The 21,505-nt window shown below is 40.7% G+C and overlaps 1 protein-coding gene across 1 annotated transcript in view; it reads left to right on the forward strand.

Moving 5' to 3' along the window:
• Gtf2f2 (general transcription factor IIF subunit 2) overlaps positions 1 to 21,505 on the forward strand; it is a 248,512-nt gene that overhangs the window by 163,226 nt on the left and 63,781 nt on the right. The window contains 1 exon segment of the mRNA XM_045146038.1: positions 6,046 to 6,127. Within this exon segment, the coding sequence (XP_045001973.1) occupies positions 6,046 to 6,127 (82 nt within the window).

Below are 21,505 nucleotides of genomic sequence, written 5' to 3' on the forward strand. Positions count from 1 at the left end.
CGCTGTGAGTTCGAGGCCACCCTGAGACTACATAGTGAATTTCAAGTCAGCTTGGACTAGAGTAAAACCCTACCTGAAAACAAACAAACAAACAAACAAAAGCCTTGATGGCATATTATGATGTAATGCTGATTGCTTGTAGGATAGTTAAATGTCAGTATTGAAACCTATCTTGTAGATGTGAACGAAAGTTCACCAAGCATGTACTTTGTATTTTGTTGCATCATACACTGCAACTAGCAAGCCAAGGAGTCAACATATATTAGGTGCGTGTACTGTTTCTAAAAACCACAAACTAAGAATGATTAATTATCGCTATAGTTTAGTATTTGCTAATTTTACTACATTCTTTTGTTATGTATATGTAGGGAAGTCATAGGGATTATAAATTCAATTTGAGTAAAGTTTTGAACCATGTATTTTATGATAAAGGGCCTTTAACTTAAGATGGCCAAAGCACTGATATTATATGTTTGATGTAAAGAGAATTATGAGAGTTTTATTTTTCTGATATTAAAAGTTACTTAATAAAGACTTGTTTCCACTAAAAAATATTAATTAAAAAATTGAACTAATACAATAGTTTTAAGAGTTCTTGTGTTGGGGCTGGAGAGATGGCTTAGCCATTAAGGTGCTTACCTTGCGAAGCCAAATGATCCAGGTTCCATTTCCCAGGACCCACATAAGCCAGATACACAGGTGATGCTTGTGTATGGAATTCATTTGCAGCAGTTGGAGGCCCTGGCATATCCATCCCCCACCCATTCCTCTCTCTCTCTCAAATAATAAATAATTTTTTTCAAAAAAGAGTTCTTATATTGGTGAATTCAATCTATAATTAATAGTAGTGATGTGTAAAGTTTGTGCTTTTAAAATAGAATTTAATGTTCAGTATTATTCCCTTGAAAGCTGAACAGTGTTTTGAAGAAGAAAAGATGTATTATTCCTTGAGAAAAAAGAATGTGTTCCTATGAGACTTTGAAAAGTATCATGCTAGGGGCCAATATCCTATTAGTGGCACACACCTCTAAATCCCAGCACTCAGGAGGCAGAGGTATAGGAAGATTGCCATGAGTTTGAGGTCAGCCTGGGCTAGAGTGATACCCTACCTCAAAAAAAAAAAAAAAAAATGAAGAGAGAGGGGCAAGGAAGCAAACAGAGTAGGGTGCTTGTTTAGGAAAATTCATTGTTAACTAAGAGTTTTGCTTTAGCTTCAGTAGCATTTGAAAACTATTTTGGATTTGAAGAGAAGATATGATAGACAAACGACAGTTTGAGGAAGTGAATTTTACTGCTTTGTGTAAGTGACCGTAGCTGAAGACCAGCAAGCAGAGTGGTGGGAGTCGAAGTGAGTCTGTGCTGGGAGCTTGCTTTCCATCTTCTCAGTGTCACCTGGAGAAGGTCAGTAGCAGAAACCTTAAACCTGTCCTCCTGGAGTAGGTTCTGCTGACAAAGTGGAGACATCTCCCAGTTCTACAAGTGGTAGGAAGAGGTAGCAGGCTAGTATTTATCACTAAAAAACACAGGAGCTTGTGATTATTTCACCAGGGATGATGATGTAGATTTATCGGGGTTTTTTTTTGAGGGGGGGGTCTTCGAGGTGGGGTCTCACTCTGGTCCAGGCTGACCTGAAATTCATTATGTAGTCTCAGGGTGACCTCAAACTCACGGCGATCCTCCTACCTCTGCTTCCTGAGTGCTGGGATTAAAGGGGTGCACTGCCACACCCAGCTCGATTTATCGTATTTTTAAAAAGCATTCATTTATGGTTCAGTATTGGACTTTGTTTCATATAATTAAGACTATATATCAAAATTTCTGAATTCTTGCTTTGTTGTGATAGCTGAAGTCCCCGCCCCCCCTTGGTAGTATTTTTAGCTTCAACAGACAAACTGGAGTATAAGATTGTCTTGAGAAAATTCAGATTTAGTATTACTAAATTCATTCATGAGAGGAAATTACTTTTAGATTTTAAATGTAATATAAGAAAATCATGGCTTTTGGGATGGAGAGATGGCTCAGCAGTTGAGGTGCTTGCATATAAAGCCTAACAACCTGAGTTTGATTCCCCAATCCCCACATAAAGCCAGGTGCATAGCTGCGCATGTGTCTGGAGTTCGTTTGCAGTGGCTAGAGGCCCTTTCTCCCCCCTTCCCCCCGCCAAGCATAGTGGTGTACACCTTTAATCCCAGCACTCAGGAGGCTGGGGTAGGAGGATTATTGTGAGTTCGAGTCCAGCCTGAGACCAATTCCAGGTCAGCCTAGGCCAAAGGAAGATCCTGCCTTGAAAAACAAAAACATGGCTGTTAGATCATTTTGTTCCTGGCATATTTTGGTGTGAAGTAGGCATGCTTTCTCATTACTCTGCTTGCCTGTGCTACATATGAGGGACTCCAGAAATACTGAATTCAGACACTATGCTCCTAATTAATATTGAGGAGCCACCATTTGTAATCCCTTGAATTTTGAAGATAAAAATCAAAGAAGGTCCCTAGAAGAAAGATTTTCTCGTATAAATCAGGTAGATATGGTTCTGAATGCACTTACTGTTCATACAGCCTTGTAATCATCTTTGGTTCCACAATGCATGCATGTCGCCTCTGCATGGTAGGCGTCTAATGCTAATGGAATGAAGTAAGTCTTCTTGAAGAGGTGAGTCACATATACTCTCCTGATTAGCCAGAAGACTTCCTGAGTCTCGTCTCAAAGTCAAGGTGAATTCTCATGCAAATATGACTGAGCTGTATAGGCTTCCAGGGTGTCATAAAGCTGATATCAATGTGATGCACCCATGTAAACATATAGTAGTCAAGGTCTACCAACTGTCTATAGCACAGCTTGGTGCCCAGTAGGCATGCAAGTAGCCACTGATTTTCCTAGAGCTTTTTCTCCCTTTGGTTTTTCAAGGTCAGGTCTTTTTCTAGACCAGGCTGACCTGGAATTCACTATGTATTCTCAGGGTGGCCTCAAACTCATGGTGATCCTCCTACTTCTGCCTCCCAAGTGCTGGGATTGAAGGCATAGTCTGCCACACCTGATTTTCTCCTAGGTTTTAAGCCAGTCATTCTAAGAATTGTTAATAGTAGAAAAATTATATTTATTTGGATAAATACTAACAGTAGTTAACCTGTTTGTTCATGCAGGGTTTTGATGTGTATCCCAGGCTGGTCTGGAACATATAACACACCTTACCTGTCTCCAAGATTACAGGCATGAACCATCCTCAATTTGCAGATTCACTTTGACACACCTAAATTGATAATCTGCTGGGAAACACAAGTCAAGTAGCTGTCAGCTCACTGGTCCACAGTCTTATCAATAAAAACATGCCCATCTTTGATTCACTTGCTTAGACTAGCTGTACTTTCAGATGTTACTTCCCTATGAAAAATAATGTAGCCTCTACAATTTTTTGATTTAATTTTATATTCTTTTCAATCTATTTAGAAAAGCTAGCTGTGTAAAGCTATTAGTGGCAAGGGGCAATAAAGCCTGATGGGCCCAGTTTGCAAGTCTCCAATAATCAAGCTTCTTTCAATTCTGACAAATAATATTGCTATCAACTTAATGCTATTCCTTTGTAGTAAGGTTTTTTTAATTAGTTTATTTTATTAATTTTTTTTTGGGGGGGTGGGGTTTCAAGGTAGGGTTTTGCTATAGCCCAGACTAACCTGGAATTCACTATATAGTCTCAGAGTAGCCTCAAACTCACATTGATCCTCCTACCTTTGCCTCACAAGTCCTGGGATTAAAGGTGTACACCGCCACGCCCAGATTTATTATTATTATTATTATTATTATTATTTTATTGACAACTTCCATGAATCAATATCCCATGGTAATTCCCTCCCTCTTCCCACTTTCCCCTTTGAAATTCTAATATTTATCATATCTCCTTCCCCTCTCAGTCTCTTTTATTTTGATGTCATCATCTTTTTCTCCTATTATGATGGTCTTGTGTAGGTAGTGTTGTAGGAAAAAAAACCCCGCAGGGGGCCCCCACGCTCTGCCCGGATAAGGCGACACCCCAAATCACTCACGAGAAGCGGTCTTGATGCAAACTGCAAGAGGATTTTATTCCAAGCGCGCTGGGGCCCACAGTCGTACACCTCACAGGGGTAGAGGACTGCAGAGCCCCGAATGCAGGAACAGGACAGTTTTTATAGGGTTTCTAACAAAGCCTGTGCATTAGACCAATCATTTTCTAATATTAGGAGCCCCACAGGGTGTTAGCCAGTCAGTTTGTGCCACCCCATAGTTTCTAAGCCAATTAGTTTATGACCTTGGTGGTCAGCATTTGCGCAGGTCCTTGGGTGGGAGTAGCAGAGTGTGGTACCAGTCTCCTATGACCTTGGAGGTCAGCCTTTGTGCAATTCCTTAGGTGGTGGTAGCAGAGTATGGTATCAGCCTCCTATGACCTTGGTGGTCTGAGGCAGGCTGTTACAGCTTATGGTGCAAGCTACTAAGGCTAACAGTGTGGGCTATTAAGGCTTATAGTGCAGGCTATTTACAGAAACCAAATAAGTGGTTCACTTTATTACTCATTCCCCATCCTTGAGGGCTATCTCATGCCCTTTTATCTAGTTTTATATTAGGAGCGGGCTCTGATATAATGAGAAGAGGGATTCTTTACTTACTTCTAACAGAGAGTAAAGCCTGGAGTTTGAGGTATGCAGGGGGCCTGCTTAAGCTCCCTTTGGAGTGTGATAGTATTTCTGAGCTTCTGAATTCTTGGGCCTTTCAGTGTCAGGCACTGTGAGGTCATGGCTATCCAGGCCATTTTTTGTGTGGAGGAACCCATTGTAAGGAGTCCTACCCTTCCTTTGGCTCTTACATTCTTTCTGCCACCTCTTCTGCAATGGACCCTGAGCTATGGAAGGTGTGATTGAAATATTTCAGTGCTGAGCACTCCTCTGTCACTTCTTCTCAGCACCATGGTGCCTTCTGAGTTATCCCAAGGTTGCTGCCATCTGAAAAGAGAAGGTTCTCTAGCCAAAAGTGAGAGTAGCATTAATATATGGGTAAGAACATTAAGAGAAGTGCTTACTGGGCAGTTTGATAAGCATTGTATATACTTTAGCCAGACAGCAGCAGACATTACACTCTTAGGGCTCATGACTACCCCTGTTGTAGGTTTTCAGTATCAGGGATATATTCCCTCCCATGAAGCAGGCCTCCAGTCAAATTAGAGGGCAGTTGGTTTCCCCCATAACAGGCATGCCACCATTGCACCTGTTGGCTCATTTGGCCAGGCTGGCCAAATATAAGGCTTGCAGTATCCACTGTTGGGTGTTTTCACTGGCGATTTCTCTCCCACTGAACTGTATACAGCATGGCTTTTTCCAGCTTTCTGTCAGCTGGTCTACATGGAGGAGGCAGTCAGCTCAGCTCAGTGACCTTACAACCCAAGTATGTGGAGTCTTTAGTAATAGGATCTTACCATCTATTCCTGGTGGGAAACCAAGGGCCTCGGCAATAGCCTATAATGTTTGAGGGGGGGCATCATTGGCCAACAACTCACTAGAAGGTATCCCATCACTGGCACTGAACATTTTCTAGTAACAATCTATGGCTCCTGTGTATTCCATTGTCCGAAAAAAAGTAGGCTTCCATATGACTTACTTATATCCTCTTAGATTTTGATTAGCCCTCCCTCCACCTTTCCTTTACTCAATCTCTTCCCCTGGCCTCACTTAGGCCTTTTCACCCCATTAATCTGTTCTTCTACTTACATATATACAGTACCATCCTATTAAGTCCCCCCTCCCTTTCTGTCCCTTTATATCTCCTTTCTAGCTTACTAGCCTCTGCTACTGAGTTTTCTTCCTGTTTCATTCTAGCCCAGGCTAGTCTCCAACTCACAGCAGTCCATTTACCTCAGCCTCCCAAATGCTGCAATGAAAGGGGTGAGCCACCACAACTAGCAGTACTGTTCCTTTCGATTCCTTGTTATTTACCATTAATTATATTTTTCTTATATTACTATAGTTACGTGCCAAAAAGTCATTTGGAAAATGATGAACCTTTTTTCCCTTTCTTTTCAAGACAAACTCTCATTGGAAGGAATTGTGGTACCAAGAGCTGAATGCAGACCTGCTGCCAGTGAAAATTACATGAGATTAAAGAGGTTGGTGTTTGTAACTTTAAGAAGATACATGATATTTCTCTTGTGTTCTGAAACATACTAGATTGACTATTGCCTGCAGACAAATCCTGACTATTGTTTCAAGTGTTTGCTTCAAACACCTTTTGAAAACTGCCAGTGTCTTTGGTACTAGGGAACTTTGAGAACCAGGCTGTTTATTTAAGATACTTTATCCTATTGGATTAATTTATTATAAACTCAAAGTTTGTTCAGGGTTTTATTCTAGTTGTCCCTATTAGTCTTGATTTATGCTACTTTCTTTTCAAAGGCTATAATTTTCCTAGAACAAACATGTATTAAACTAGTTTATAAAGCAAGAATGGTGCTAATGTATTATCTTTCCTTTTATCTATAGAGAATTGTAAATGTGAACATTGTTTCAAGATTTTGCTTAAGGACCTCCCCCACCAAACTTTGCATATCACTATTTAAATACAATGTTGGAATATTCTTAATACTCCAAATTTTATGACTTTAAATGAGTCAGCAATTTTTTTTTGTTGTTGTTATTGTTGTTTTGATTTTTTTTTGTGGAAGAGTCTCCCTGTAGCCCAGGCTGACCTGGAATTCACTCTGTAGTCTCAGAGTGGCCTCGAACTCATGGTGATCCTTCTATCTCTGCCTCCTGAGTGCTGGGATTAAAGGTGTGCACCACCACACCTGGCAAGTCAGCAATTTTTTAAATCCTGAAGAAATGTGTTATGCTAGTTTCAAGATTTATGTTTGATGTATTTCAAAGCCAAAAGATTTAGGATTACAGATCTCTTCATTCCTTCAGCACCTACTGTCTGCCAGGTGCCTTGGTCTGTAGGGAAGCAGCAGGATGTGGACAGCCCTCCCCACTCTGGCACCGCCCCTTTGGCTGGTGTAGCTGCAGAGCACTGGTAGTGGGCCGGTGTGCCAGCTGAAGCAGCTCACATGTCAGTGTCTGAGCTGGGTCTCTGAATTTCACAGCATACTCTAAATTTCTTCCCCTTTCTCCATCTCATTTTCCTGGGAGTGACACAAAGCAACTGGCCTTCTTGCCTCTACTTTAAATGCCGTCCTGGGGCAAGTGGAAGAATGACTCTCAAATTGAAAAAGTTTCATAGCAGTAAATAGCTTTGGACAATTGCCATTTGTTCTTTGCTTTCAGCCCTTAAAGTTTATGATATAATACAAGTCTTTTTGAGAATTTGTCTTCTTCAAATTATTCTTCTTCAGTTATTGAAAAAAATACAGATCTGTGGTCCTAAAGAATTTCTAAAGGTATCTGATGATGACAGCAGGCAAGTCACCTGCTGTGCTTACAAAATGGCAACAATTTTCTAAGTAAAATGGAAATGATTTAGTTTTTTTAATATGCTAAAAGATTGGCCATTTTATATTTTAGCCTGAAGTCACTGAGAGAAAGAAACAAGATGATTCAGGAGTCATGCTTTTCATGGGGTAGATGGAGATGCCATCAGTCATGAAGGCTGGGATTGTTTTGAGTAAGAGGGAAAAGATGAGGATGGGGAAAAGCACTCAAAGTTGGTATGCTAACACACAGGCATGGTCAATGGTCACAGGGTTTGTAAACCTAGGATGCATGGTTCATGTACGAAGATGAAGGAAGCTACCTCTTCCATGAACTAAACATATTGCATATTATATGTGACTTGTTGAATAGCCACTACATAATTTCAAATTTGTCATAAACATCTCCAGGCCTCTCCCTCAGAGAATTGCTCATCAGCAGTCTCTCATTGTAGGCAATGCTAACCAGTCTATCCTTCCCTTTCCTCAGCTCCAAAGCCTTAGTTCTATCTTGATTTCTCTCACAACATACATTCATTGTGTCAGAAAAATCTTGAAAACCTCAAGATATTTCATATTTGTGTATTCTGACCATTTTTTACCATCCATGGCAGCCATATTTCTCACCTGGACTATTGCAATCACTTTCCACTGGGCTCCTTCTTCCACTTGTGCCCCGCTAGAGGCTCCTTTGTGCACAGTAGCAGTTCTTTTAAGATTTGGATTATGTCATGCCATCCCTCAGCTCATGTTGTCTCTTGCAGTGCTTCTTGTCTTACTCAATAAAATTCAAGTCTTCGTAATAGTCGGGAGGCCTACATGGTCTCCCTGTGCTCATTTCCTTTTCTCTCCTCCATACTCACTCTGCTCCAATCTAACAGTCTGTGGGCACTGTACACCACAGCTAGCTGAGCTTTGCACTGGCTGTGCCTTTTGGCCTGCCGCACCTTCCCACCTCACCTCTTTTAAGTCTCTTCCAAATGTACCTTTTCCTTAAGGTCTTCCTCAAGCACTACCTCTTCAATACTTGTATTCTCTTCATTGTACCAGTCACCTCTCCCTGAACTATAGAGTTTTCTTTTGTTTACTACAACTTCTCCTACCACGTCTAAAACTCCCATGAAAACAGATTTTGCTGGAGGTACTTTTAGTTTTTTCTAGCCTACACTGATCTGGAATTCACTGTGTCATCTCATGGTGCCCTTGAACTCACAGTGATCCTCCTCCCTCTGCCTCCCAAGAGCTGAGATTAAAGGTGTGCGCCACCATGCCCGGCCTGGTGATGCTTTTTGGCTTTAGGTTTGGTGCCTGTCTCTCTCATTCGCTTACCCACGTCTGGATGACTTTATAACATGTAGTAAACAGGCAGCAATCACTAGGTAAATGAATGACCAAAGAAGAGACTAGAAATTTGAAATGTTAAGGAGTTTTACACGCCATGTGATTAAAAAAAATAATTTTATGACTGCTTCAGCTATTAGGGAGATGCTGAAGATTTTCTTTGTTTTTGGTTTCTTTGTGATAGGGTCTCATTCTGATGATCTTCCTACCTCAGTTTCCCCAGTGCTGGGATTAAAGGTACATGCTACTATGCCTGGCCTTCAAAAATGTTTTTCCTGGGTGGAATATGAATCTTTTACTGGTAGAGTGGAGTTGAGTATAAAGACAAGAAATGGAATGGAGAGGCAAGCTGAGGCTGGTTAATAGTCCAGAAAAAAGATATCTGAAAGATGGAAAAGCTGCTGTTGGAAGTTGGAAGGCAGATGAGAGACTGAGCCTAGTCAGAGGCAGAGCCAGTGGGACTTAATGAATGCAGCCTTGGAGTAAGGCTCTTGTGGCCCCAGGTACACCCCTTGCTGTGACCATTCTAGATGGCCCTTTTCCCTCCCATGATTGCACAAGAAGGTTTATACTGAGAAAAGGAGAGACAAGGAAGTTTTTTAGTTTCAGTATCCTTCTTAATTTAGATCCTAATTGGCAATTTACCTGGAAGACTTAAAAGTAGAAACTGCTTATTAGAATAGTACAGTGGTTAAACTGCCAAAATAGCAAAGCAATCTAAGTTGTGTTTCTTTTTTGTTGTTGTTTTGTTTTTTGAGGTAGGGTCTTACTTTAGTCCAGGCTGACCTGGAATTCACCATGTAGTCTCAGGGTGGTCTTGAACTCACAGAGATCCTCCTACTTCTGCCTCCCTAGTGCTGGGACTAAAGGCAGTACTACATAGTGGTGTAGTCAGGTGCACTTGCTGGCAGAAATCACCCAGCCAAGAGCAGCTTGTGGAGAAAAAAAAGGTTTATTTTGGCTTAACAGACTCGAGGGGAAGCTCCATGATGGCAGGGAAAAACAATGACATAAGCAGAGGGTGGACATCACCTCCTGGCCAACATCAGATGGACAATAGCAACAGGAGAGTGTGCCAAACACTGGCAGGGGAAAGCTGGCTGTAACACCCATAAGCCCGCCCCCAACAATGCACTTCCTCCAGGAGGATTCAATTCCCAAACTGCCATCAGCTGGGAACCAAAGCATTCAGGACACATCAGTACTAGGGAACTGAACTCAGGTCATTAGGTTTTGCAGGCAAGTGCCTTAACCACTGACCTATCTCTCCAGCTGCATAAGTTGTAGTTCCTATGCTTTGTTTATCATTACTCAATACCAGTTGTATGCTATAGTCACTGAATTAAAGCTCAAGTTAAAAAAAATCAGAAGGTGCTAGTCTTGCTCTAGAGTCTGCTGTCTTTATATGTGAAGCTTGCACTCGTGAAGAGCCCATGGATGTCAATGGGAGTAGAGGAATGTGGCAGGTTTCCAGATGGAGGTGACACTGAAGCTCAAGTGTCAGAGAGCTGACTTGGAAGGTCAGTACTTGAGATATTCTGTAGCTGCATAGTCCACACAGGTGCTCCTGAGAGTCAGTACTTCTCCTTCATGACATTCAAGTGTTTTCATAATCTGGCTCTTGTTCTCATTTTCTGGCTTCATTTTCAGCTACTCCTCTTTGCATAGACATCAGATAGTTAGATCACACTTCATGGTTCTATCCCAAATGTGCCTGCCACTCTCCCATCCAGTGCCTGTTACTTACACACTGCAGTCTCTGCCTGAAATTCTCTACCCTCTGTACCTTGAAAACCAACCCAGGTGTCACTAAGCAAAAATCTCTTCATAGGTTTATTCCCTGCCCAGTTAGGATCCTTCACTCACTCCCACATTTTTACTCTTCATTAATGGCATATAAATATATATTTTCTATTATCCCATATCATCACCATGATAGCAGGTACTTAATTATTATTCCTTCTCCCCCCCCCACTCTCCCTCCTTTTCTTCTATCCTTCTTTGTATTCTCAGCATGTGGTGTAGTACTTAATGCATAATAAATATACACAGATATTTGTTGGGGCAAAGTAGATTGAAGCAGAAAAATTGTCAGAACAATGTACAGAAACATAGGAACCATTGACTTTTCTTTTATTCAACCCTTAAATTGGGGTTTTCAGTTTTATACATGTGTATATGTGTGCATAGGTGTGTGTACATGTGCACATACCTTGCTATGATTGCAAAACAAGTATAGAAACATTTCATCAAAAATAAAGATAAGGGTAGAGAGACGGCTCAGAGGTTGAACTTGCTTGAAAAGCCTAACAGACCTAGTTTGATTCCTCAGTACCTATGTAAGGCCAGATGCACACAGTGTTACATTTCCATCTGATCTGGTGTTTGTCTGCAGTAGTAGGAGGCCCTGCTGTACCCTTATCCCCCCCCCCCCCGCAGCTCTATCCCAGGCTGACTTGGAATTCACTATGTAGTCACACGGTGGCTTCAAACTCCTCCAGCAGTCCTCCTACCTCTGCTTCCACAATGCTGGGGTTAAAGGCGTGTGCCACCATGCCCAGCTCGCCCATACTCATTCTCTCTTTTTTTCTGTCTCTTTCAAATAAATAAATACTTTTTAAAAATTTTGGCGGCCTAAGTTTAATTCTCCAGTACCTGAAGCCACATGCACAAAGTGACACTTTTATCTGGAAGTTGTTTGTAGCAGCAGGAGGCCCTGGCATGCCCATTCTCATTCTCTGCCTCTCTTAAATAAATGAAATGAATTTAAGCTATTAGCATGGCCCCTTGATACAGTGCATTTGAGACCATGTTTGCTCCCTAGCACTAGTGTGTCATACATACACCATAGTGAGAAACAAATAGAACCAGGTGTGGTTGTGCTGGGGGGAGGAGGGGATTCAGAGGTAGTATTGCTGTGAATTTCAGGCCATCCTACAATTCTAGCTCAGCCTGGGCTAGAGTGACACCCTACCTTGAAAAAGTAAGAAAGAAAGAGAGAGAGAGGGAGGGAGGGAGGGAAGAAGGGAGGGAGGGAGGGAGGGAGAAAAAGGTGAAAGAGAAAAAGAAAGAAGGAAGGAAGGAGGGAGGGAGGGAGGGAGGGAGAGAGGGAAGGAAGGAAGGAAGGAAGGAAGGAAGGAAGGAAGGAAGGAAGGAAGGAAGGAAGGAAGGAAGGAAGGAAGGGAGAAAGAAAAGGGTGGGTGGGCAGAAGGGAGGGAAGGAGAGAAGGAAGGAAATAGTTTTTCATCTATAGAAGACTAGAAGTGAAGCCTCATCCCTTCTCCCCGCTTTTTTTGAGGCAGAATCTCACTGTATATCCCAGGCTGGCCTTGAACTCTCAACTTTCCTGCTTTTACTTTCCAAGTGCTAAGATTGTAGGCTTGTGCCACCATGGCTGGTCAACTAAGCCTTTTTGTCAAAGACCTTTCTTTCTTTAATTTCTAAATTTTTCAACTTAAGCAGTGACTTTTACTATATTTTAGCTAATGACAGCTGAGCTATGTATTCTTAGTAACATAAATGCCTGTGTTGCAAAGTATATTATAAATAATATTTCCAAATAATTTTATTTAAGAATAAGCAAAAAAAAGAGAGAGAGAGATCAGTCTTAGTGCTCACTTTGGCAGCACATATACTAAAGAATAATTGGGCCAGGGGGGTGGCTCACGCCTTTAATCCCAGTACTCAGGAGGCAGTAGTAGGAGGATCACCATGAGTTTGAGGCCACCCTGAGACTACATAGTGAATTGCAGGTCATCCTGGACCAGAGTGAGACCCTACCTCAAAAAACAAAAAACAAAAAAACAAAAAAAAGAAGAATCGGGGCTGGAGAGATGGCTTAGCAGTTAAGGCACTTGCCTGTGAAACCCAAGGACCCATGTTCGACTCTCCAGATCCCATGTAAGCCAGAAGTACAAGATGACGCAAGCATGCAAGGTTGTGCATGCGCACAAGGTGACATACACATCTAGAGTTTGGTCGCAGTGGCTGGAGGCCCTGGTGTACCAATTCTCTCTCTTACACTTGCTTACGTGCTCTTGTTAAAAAAAAAAAAAAAAAAAGAATGATTAGTCTTAGCTGTGCATAGTCACGTACACCTTTAATTCCAGCACTCTGGAGGCAGAGGTAGGAGGACTACAGTGAGTTCAAAGCCAGCCTGGGACTACAGAGTGAGTTCCAGATCAGCTTGGGCTAGAGTGAGACTCTACGTTGGGAAGCAGGGGTAAAGAATGATCAGTCTTATTTTAAGGAACTTCAATTTTAGTAATAACTTTTTCTTATGGCTCTCTACTAGCTGATAACTGTCCAACTATGAGAGAAATTAAATATGTAGCTAATATTTCAGCAAACCCAAGAATATAAAAAATCCTTTAATGAATGAAATTCTGATTGAGAAAGACATGATTAGGCTGTAATTTTCTTTCATCCCATCCCAATGCATAATAAAAACTGTAAGAATATAGTTAGTCCCTAAGAAAATCCAGAAAACAAAGGAAAAAAACCATCTGTAAAGCACCCATTGATAACTTTGTTTGCTTATATTAAGCAATTTAATTTTTCACATAGAAAAGAAAGAATGCTGCATTATTTTCAGTATACTCTGTATTTGGCATTAATTAACACTGTTCTGAGCATTTTGTCAGAAAGAAGCTTATTTTGAATTGGTAAATATATATTATCAATTCATATCTGTTATATTAGGATGTATTTCTTTTGACTTATCTCATTAAATATAACTTATTTATGCCTCTTGAATTTCTCCTTAACTTCTGAACAAGTATATGAGTGCCCTGTTTGTTATTCATATGATATGTCTCTTTGTTAACTATCATCTGCCATCTTAACATATTCTCTTACAGGAAAGTTATAGCAGAGGGAAAATATATATGGCATTTGAGCCTCCTGTATCTCACTGACTCATTGAAAAGTACTTGCTTATCCTGGCCGTGGTGGTACTGGAGAGGCAGAGGTAGGAGGATCACTATGAATTTGAGGCCAGCCTGAGACTACATAGTTAGTGAATTCCAGGTTAGCCTGGGCTAGAGTGAGATCCTACCTCAAAACACCAAAAAAAATTTAACGTGTGTGTGTGTGTGTGTGTGTGTGTGTGTGTGTGTGTGTACATATAGAATACATGGTTTCTTCAAAAGTTTTTATGTTTAATTCTTACAGTGTTTGTGGAGTTTCTTTTAAAAGCCTAAGAGAGTCCCTTCCTTTCCTGTAGGAACTTGTGGAGGATGGGAAAGAAAAATTCTGAGCATCTTTCCTGTTTTAAGACACAAGGTAGCAGAGGCAGCTGCGATTCAGTTACTGTGCTATACCTATGTAAATTCCTGATGTTGCGTATATGTCTTAGGATCTCTTACTGCAAGTGATCTTCCTTATTTATTAAAATTATGCTCATATGTATACACACATTAACCACAGGGTGAATTAAAAATATGATGACCAAAGTTGGGCGTGGTGGTGCATGCCCTTAATCCCAGCACTTGGGAGGCAAAGGTAGGAGGGTTACCATGAGTTCGAGGTCACCCTGAGACTACCTAGTGAATTCCAGGTCAGCCTGGACTAGAGTGAAACCCTACCTCGAAAAACCAAAACAAACAAAAACTGATGACCATAAAATTTAGCATTCAAAACAACTTTGGATTTTTGTACTTTCAGGTCCTCTGATGATTTTCTTTTGGGTGGGAGAAGAGGAGTTTTTCAGCAGTTGAACACTGTCTCTCCCTGGATGACTCTGGTCTTCTTTGAAACTTCCATATCCTCCTCCTTTACTGTGTTCCTTGGATAGATGCTCTCTTGTGATACCCAAGTGTGTGACTTTTTTTTTTTAATGTGAGGTTATAAATCTTTTTAAATCATAGTTTTTAAAAGCCAGAGTACAGGAGGTTCATTACTGTTCTGGTTTCTTATTCTGCTGCCCATTCAACTGAAGTGTGTGCTAGATCCAAACCAGTCACTTTCACTCTGCCCCAGTGTATCATGTGCTTTCCCACTGCTCTCTGAGGGGCTCCTCATCAGCTTTCTGTTTGCTAAACTCCATGCAGCTCAGACGTCAGGACTTTACAGCCACGGCTGCCACCCAGGACAAGCACCATCTTCCAAGGTCCTGCTACACTTTTTCATAAACTACTAGTCACATTTCACTGTTCATTTTACTTCTTTTTGTACTTTGTCTTGTTTGACAGGGTATTCCTGAGGTCATGGCCTCTTTCTCTCCCTCTCTCTTTTTTCCAAGGTAGGGTCTTGCTCTAGCCTAGGCTGGCCTAGAATTCCCTATGTAGTCATAGGGTGACCTTGAACTCACAATTGTCCAACCTTTGCCTACCAGGTGCTGTGATTAAAGGTGTCTACCACCATACCCAGCCAGGGTCTCTGTTTCCTTGTCTTTTTTCTAACAGTTATATGTTTGGTGACTTTAGTAAAGATCAATATTTTTAATATTTTATTTATTTGTTTGTTTATTTATTTGACAGAAAGAGAGGGAGAGAGAGAATGGGCATACCAGAGCTCCAGCCACTGTAAACAAACTCCAGATGCATGCACCCCTTTGTGCATCTGGCTTACATGGGTCCTGGGGAATTGAACCTGGGTCCTTTGGCTTTGTGGACAAATAGCTTAACTTCTAAGCCATCCTTCCAGCCCCAAGATCAGTATTTTAAAATGAAGTTTTATAATTATACCTTGATTAATGAATCTGAGAATGATACTCTGTTCCCTATAAAAATGCATCTAGCTATGTTTAAGGTTAAAATCACTACTAAGTATTGGCATGTGGTGATATTTTTATAAAATCTCACAGCCTTGTTGAGTAAAAATACCTCAGAAAACAATTTCTCTTTGTTCATTCACAGTTGAATATCAACAGAGATAACCTGAGGCAAAAATGATGGGAAATCTGTCTTTATTATCTGGCCAGCTCCTTTTTTACTTTCCAGTTTGGCATTGTCTATATGTAGGCATCTACTTTTATTCTGTTCTGATTCTTTTTGCTCTGTCACCTCCCAATCATTTAGTCAAAGTGGGCATCTGATTTTAACCCCTCATTAATATGCGTGAAGCACACACTCTGGGTGTCTGAGCAGGCAGTGTTACTGTGGGGAGGAAGAGGAGTTGCTGGAACGAGGGTTTGTCACCAGGACAACCTCCTCTGCTTCTGGGCCCATGAGCAGGTCTGGCCTAACTACATTTGTTGGAAATGTGCTCTGAAGGTTTAAAGTTGGCTGTTGAAGGTAACTCACAGAGTGAACAAATTCCTTTAGGCAGCAGCAGGACTATCACTGACCAGTCCATGTGGTGCTGTTGAAAATCAGAGTAAAGTGCTCATTACACAGTGTTTTTATTTTTTTATTTTTATTTTTTAATTTTTTTGGTTTATTTATTTATTTGAGAGCAACAGACAGAGAGAGAGAATGGGCACACCAGGAACTCCAGACGCGTGTGCCCCCTAATGCATCTTGCTAATGTGGGTCCTGGGGAACCGAGCTTCGAACCAGTGTCCTTAGGCTTCACAGGCAAGTGTTTAACCACTAAGCCATCTCTCCAGCCCATGTTTTTATTTTTATATTAGAATATTGTGGTGGTTTATAGATTTTATTAAACAAGAAATTCCTGCCATCTGCAAGAAAATGATCACAATAATTAATATACATCTTTGCTGTCTCTGTTGTGAATGTGTCTACCATGTGGCACCATTGTACACTGCAAAACAGGCAAACCTGGGATCAGTTTAGGTCCTATTTAGATATCCTGTCATTGTGGAAACTTCCTAGGGAGACAAGAACACCTGCCAGCCCATCCCCAGATAGGGTACAGATGACAAAGTGTGATGGCCCCAAAACGAGTGAGTTTTTGGAGATTACTTACAGAGTAGGGTGAAGGTTGCTCACAGGAACATGGATGACTCAAAGACTGCATCACCAAAAAGCCCACCCTAGCGTAGGTGAGGACTCATGGAAGCTGCATCTCTGGAGTGCACTGCACAACCTGCAGGCAGCTTGGCTAGTCAGAGAGGCACTCGCAACCTTTTCCTAGACTTGTTGACCAGGAGTCTCTTGAGGGAATGTTTCCGTTCAGAGAACATTGCTTACAACATGGGTGAGTCTGCCCCTCAACAATCACTCACTACTCCTGTTTGAGGACTTGTCTCCTAACCTTTTAAATTTCAATTCTGCCACACTTGTTGACCTCTCAACTCCCTCAAAGAGGGAGTATTTCAACTTGGTGGAATTTGCTATAAAACACCTATTTTCTATAAGTTCACTTAAAAATTTAGTGTGTTCTTTCTGGTCCTTACAGGCACCGGAATTTTCATCCTTTGCTTTATGATTTCCCAGTTTCTTGTAGTAGTCATGTTCTCATTGCTGGAACAAAACATCCGGCCAGAAGCAGTTTATGGGAAGAAAGGATTTATTTCAGGCTTACAGTGTCAAGGAGAAGCTTGATCATTGTGGCAAAAGTATGACAGTCAGCTCACATCATAGCATCAGCAGTTGAGAAATAACAGTCGGGTGAAATCACTTTTAACATACAGTAATGCTGGACCTCAAGGACCACCCAATGCTAGATCTCCTTCAGAAGGCTTCTTCCACCAAAGGCTCCACCAGCTGGGGACTAAGTAACAAGCTTAATCACAAACATTTGAGGCTGTGAGGGGCATTTTTCATTCAAACAACCACATCTTTCACGGCAAAGCCATTCAGTCTGTTGAGTCTTTATGCTACTAAGTGATCTGGGTTTATTCAATGCTGTTAACTTTCATTTACAAATGGAATGAAGTAATATGTACTTTGATCAGAATTTGTACATTCTTTGTACTTTGTCACTCAAAGGATAAAGTGTGACTCATAAACATTCACAGTCTGTATCAAGCTTGAGATGTGAATGCAGTAGTCATACTTTATCATAAAGAAAGCTTGAGGTTTCTTTTCTTTTTTGAGTGGAAATTCTGATTTTTATTTTTTCATTTGTATTTTTTATTGACCACGTCCATAATTGTAAACAATATCTCATGGTAATTCCCTCCCTTTCCCTACTTTCCCCTTTGAAACTCCAATATCCATCATATCCTCTCTCCCTCTCAATCAGTCTCTCTTTTATTTTGAGGTCATCATCTTTTCTACCTATTACTATGGTCTTATGTAGGTAGTGTCAGGCACTGTGAGGTCATGGATATCCAGGCCATTTTGTATCTGGAGGGGCACGTTATAAGGAGTCCTACCCTTCCTTTGGCTCTTACATTCTTTCTTCCATCTCTTCCACAATGGACCTTGAGGTATCATAGAGATATTGCAGTACTGAGCACTCCTCTGTCACTTCTTTTCAACACCATGGTGCCTTCTGAGCCGAGGTCACTGCCATCTGAAAAGAAAAGGTTCTCTACCAAAAGTGAGAATAGCATTAATATATGGGTATGAACAATAAGAGAAATGCTTACTGGGCAGTTTCTTGGGCATAGTATATACATTTAGCCAGACAGCAACAAACGTTACATACCTAGGGCTCATGACTACCCCTGTTTTAGGTTTTCAGTATCATGGATGTATTCCCTCCCATGGAGCGGGCCTCCACTCCAACTAGAGGGCAGTTGGTTTCCACTATTGCAGATGTGTCACTATTGTACCCGTTGGCTCATTTGGGCTGGCCGGCCAAATATAAGGCTTGCAGTGTCTACTATTGAGTATCTTCACTGGTGATTTCTTGTTCTCCAATTGAGCTACATGCAGAATGGCTTCTTCCAGCTCTGTCAGCTGGTCTACATGGAGGAGGTTCTCAGCTCAGTTCCAGTAGGATTTCTCAGTGGCCTTGCAGCTCAAGTATGTGAAGTCTTCAGCAATAGGGTCTTACCATCTATTCCTGGTGGGAAACAAGGGACCTCAGCAATGGCCTGTAATGTCTTGGTGGTATCAGGGATCACCCTGTCCAACAACTCACTGGAGGTATCCCATCTCTGGCACTGAACATTTTCTAGTAATAATCTACAGCTCCTGAGTGTTTCATTGTCCAAAAAGGTAGGTTTCCATGTGATTTATTTATATCCTGTTAGATTTTGATTAGCCCTCCCTCTACCTTTCCTTTACTCAATCGCTTCCCCTGACCTCACTTAGGCCTTTTCATCCCATTAATCTATTCTTCTACTTACATATAAACAATACCATCCTATTAAGTGCCTTCCTTTCTCTTCCCTTGATATCTCTTTTCTAGAATACTGGCCTTTGCTACTGAGTTTTCTTCCTACTCACACAGAAGTCTAATCATCTGTAGCTAGGATCCACGTATGAGAGAGAACATGTGAAATTTGGCTTTCTGGACCTAGATTACCTCATTTAATATAATTCTTTCCAGATCTATCCATTTTCCTGCAAATTTCATAACTTCATTTTTCTTTGCCACTGAGTAGAACTCCATTGTATAAATGTGTCATATCCTTATTATCCACTCAGCAGTTGAGGGACATCTAGGCTGGTTCCATTTCCCAGCTATTGTGAATTGAGTGGCAGTAAACATGGTTGAGCAAGTATCTCTAAGGTAATAGATGAGTCCTTAGGATATATGCCTAGGAATGCTATAAGCTGGGTTATATGGTAAATCTATTTTTAGCTGTCTTAGGAACCTCCACACTGATTTCCACAATGGCTGGACCAGATTGTATTCGCACCAACAGTGGAGAAGGGTTCCTCTTGTTCAACATCCTCACCAGCATTTAGGGTCTTTTGTTTTGATGATGGTAGCCAACCTGACAGCAGTGAGATGGAATCTCAGTGTAGTTTTAATCTGCATTTCCCTGATCACTAATGTAGAACATTTTTTTAGATGCTTATATGCCATTCATATTTCTTCTTTGGAGAACTCTTTAGTTAGTTCCATAGCCCATTTTTAATTGGCTTATTTGATTTCTTATTATTTAATTTCTTGAGTTCCTTGTATATCCTAGATAATCCTCTATCAGATATATAGCTGGCAAAGAATTTTTTCCCATTCTGTAGGTTGCCTCTTTGCTCTATTCACAGTGTCCTTTGCCATACAAAATCTTGGTAATTTCATGAGGCCCCAGTGGTTAATCTGTGGTTATATTGCCTGAGCAATTGGGGTTATATTCAGAAAGTCTTTGCCAAGACCAATATGTTGAAAAGTTTCCCCTCCTTTTTCCTCTAGCAGTTTAAGAGTTTCAGGTCTGATGTTAAGGTCTTTAATCCATTTGGACTTAATTCTTGTGCATGGAGAGAGAGAAGGATCTATTTTCATCCTTCTACAGATACATATCCAGTTTTCCCAGCACCATTTGCTGAAGAGGCTGTCTCTTCTCCAATGAGTATTTTTGGCATTTTTGTTGAATTTCAGGTGGCTATAGCTACCCCAACTTCCATCTGGGTCCTCTGTTCTGTTCCATCGATCTACATGTCTGCTTTTGTGCCAGTACCATGCTGTTTTTATTACTGTGGCTCTGTAGTATAGGTTAAAGTCAGGTATGGTGATAACCACCAGCCTTATTTTTGTTGCTCAAAATTATTTTAGATATTTGAGGGTTTTTTGTGCTACCAAATAAATTTTAGGATTTTTTCCCCCATTTTTGTGAATAATATCATTGGAATTTTGATGGGGATTGCACTAAATTTGTAGATTGCTTTTGGTAAGATTGCCATTTTCACAATATTGATTCTTCTGATCAAAGAACATGGGATGTTTTTCCACTTCCTAGTGTCTTCTGCAATTTCTCACTTGAGTGTTTTAAAGTTTTGATTGTAGAGATCCTTCACTTCCCTTGTTAGGTTTATGCCAAGATACTTTTTTTTTTTTTTTGATACAATTGTGAATGGGAGTGATTCTCTGATTTCATCCTCTGTGTGTTTGTTGTTATCATATAGGAAGGCTACTGATTTCTGTGTGTTTATTTTCTATCCTGCCACATGGCTATTGGTGTTTATCAGCTCTAACAATTTGCTGGTAGAGTTTTTAGTGTCCTTTATAGAATTATGTCATCTGCAAATAATGATAATTTGATCTCTTCCTTTACAATACTATCCCTTTTATGTGTGTCTCTTGCCCTATTGCTATGTCTAAGACTTCCAGTACTATGTTAAGTAAAACTGGAGACAGTGGACACACCCTTATCTTTTTCCTGATTTTAGTGGAAAAACTTCAAGACTTTCTCCATTTAGTATTATGTTGGCTGTAGGCTTGTCATAAACAGCCATTATTATGTTGAGATATGTTCCTACTATTCCCAGTCTCTGTAGGACTTTTATCATGAAGTGATGTTGGATTTTGTTGAATGCTTTTTCTGCGTCTAATGAGATGATCATGTGAGTTTTGTCCTTCAATCCTTTTATATAATGTGTTACATTTATTGATTTGCATATGTTGAACCATCCCTGCATCTCTGGGATAAAGTCTACTTGGTTGGAGTGAATGATCATTCTGATATAATCTTGTATCCTGTTTGCCAATATTTTGTTGGAAAATTTTGCCTCTATGTTCATGAGGGAGATTGGTCTGTAATTTTCTGTTTTTGTTCTATCTTTGCCTGGTTTTAGTATCAGGCTGATGCTAGCTTTGTAGAAAGAGTTTGGTAGAATTCCTTCTTTCTCTATTTTATGGAAAAGTTTAAGAAGCAAGGGTGTTAGTTCTTCCCTGAAGGTCTGGTAAAATTCACCTGTGAATCCATCTGGGCTTGGACTGTTTTTAGTTGGGAGATTTTTGAATACCGTTTGGATCTCCATACTTGGTACAGGTCTAATT

This window comes from Jaculus jaculus, chromosome 3 (assembly GCF_020740685.1).
Source record: "Jaculus jaculus isolate mJacJac1 chromosome 3, mJacJac1.mat.Y.cur, whole genome shotgun sequence".
In the NCBI taxonomy this organism is placed as follows: Eukaryota; Metazoa; Chordata; class Mammalia; order Rodentia; family Dipodidae; genus Jaculus; species Jaculus jaculus.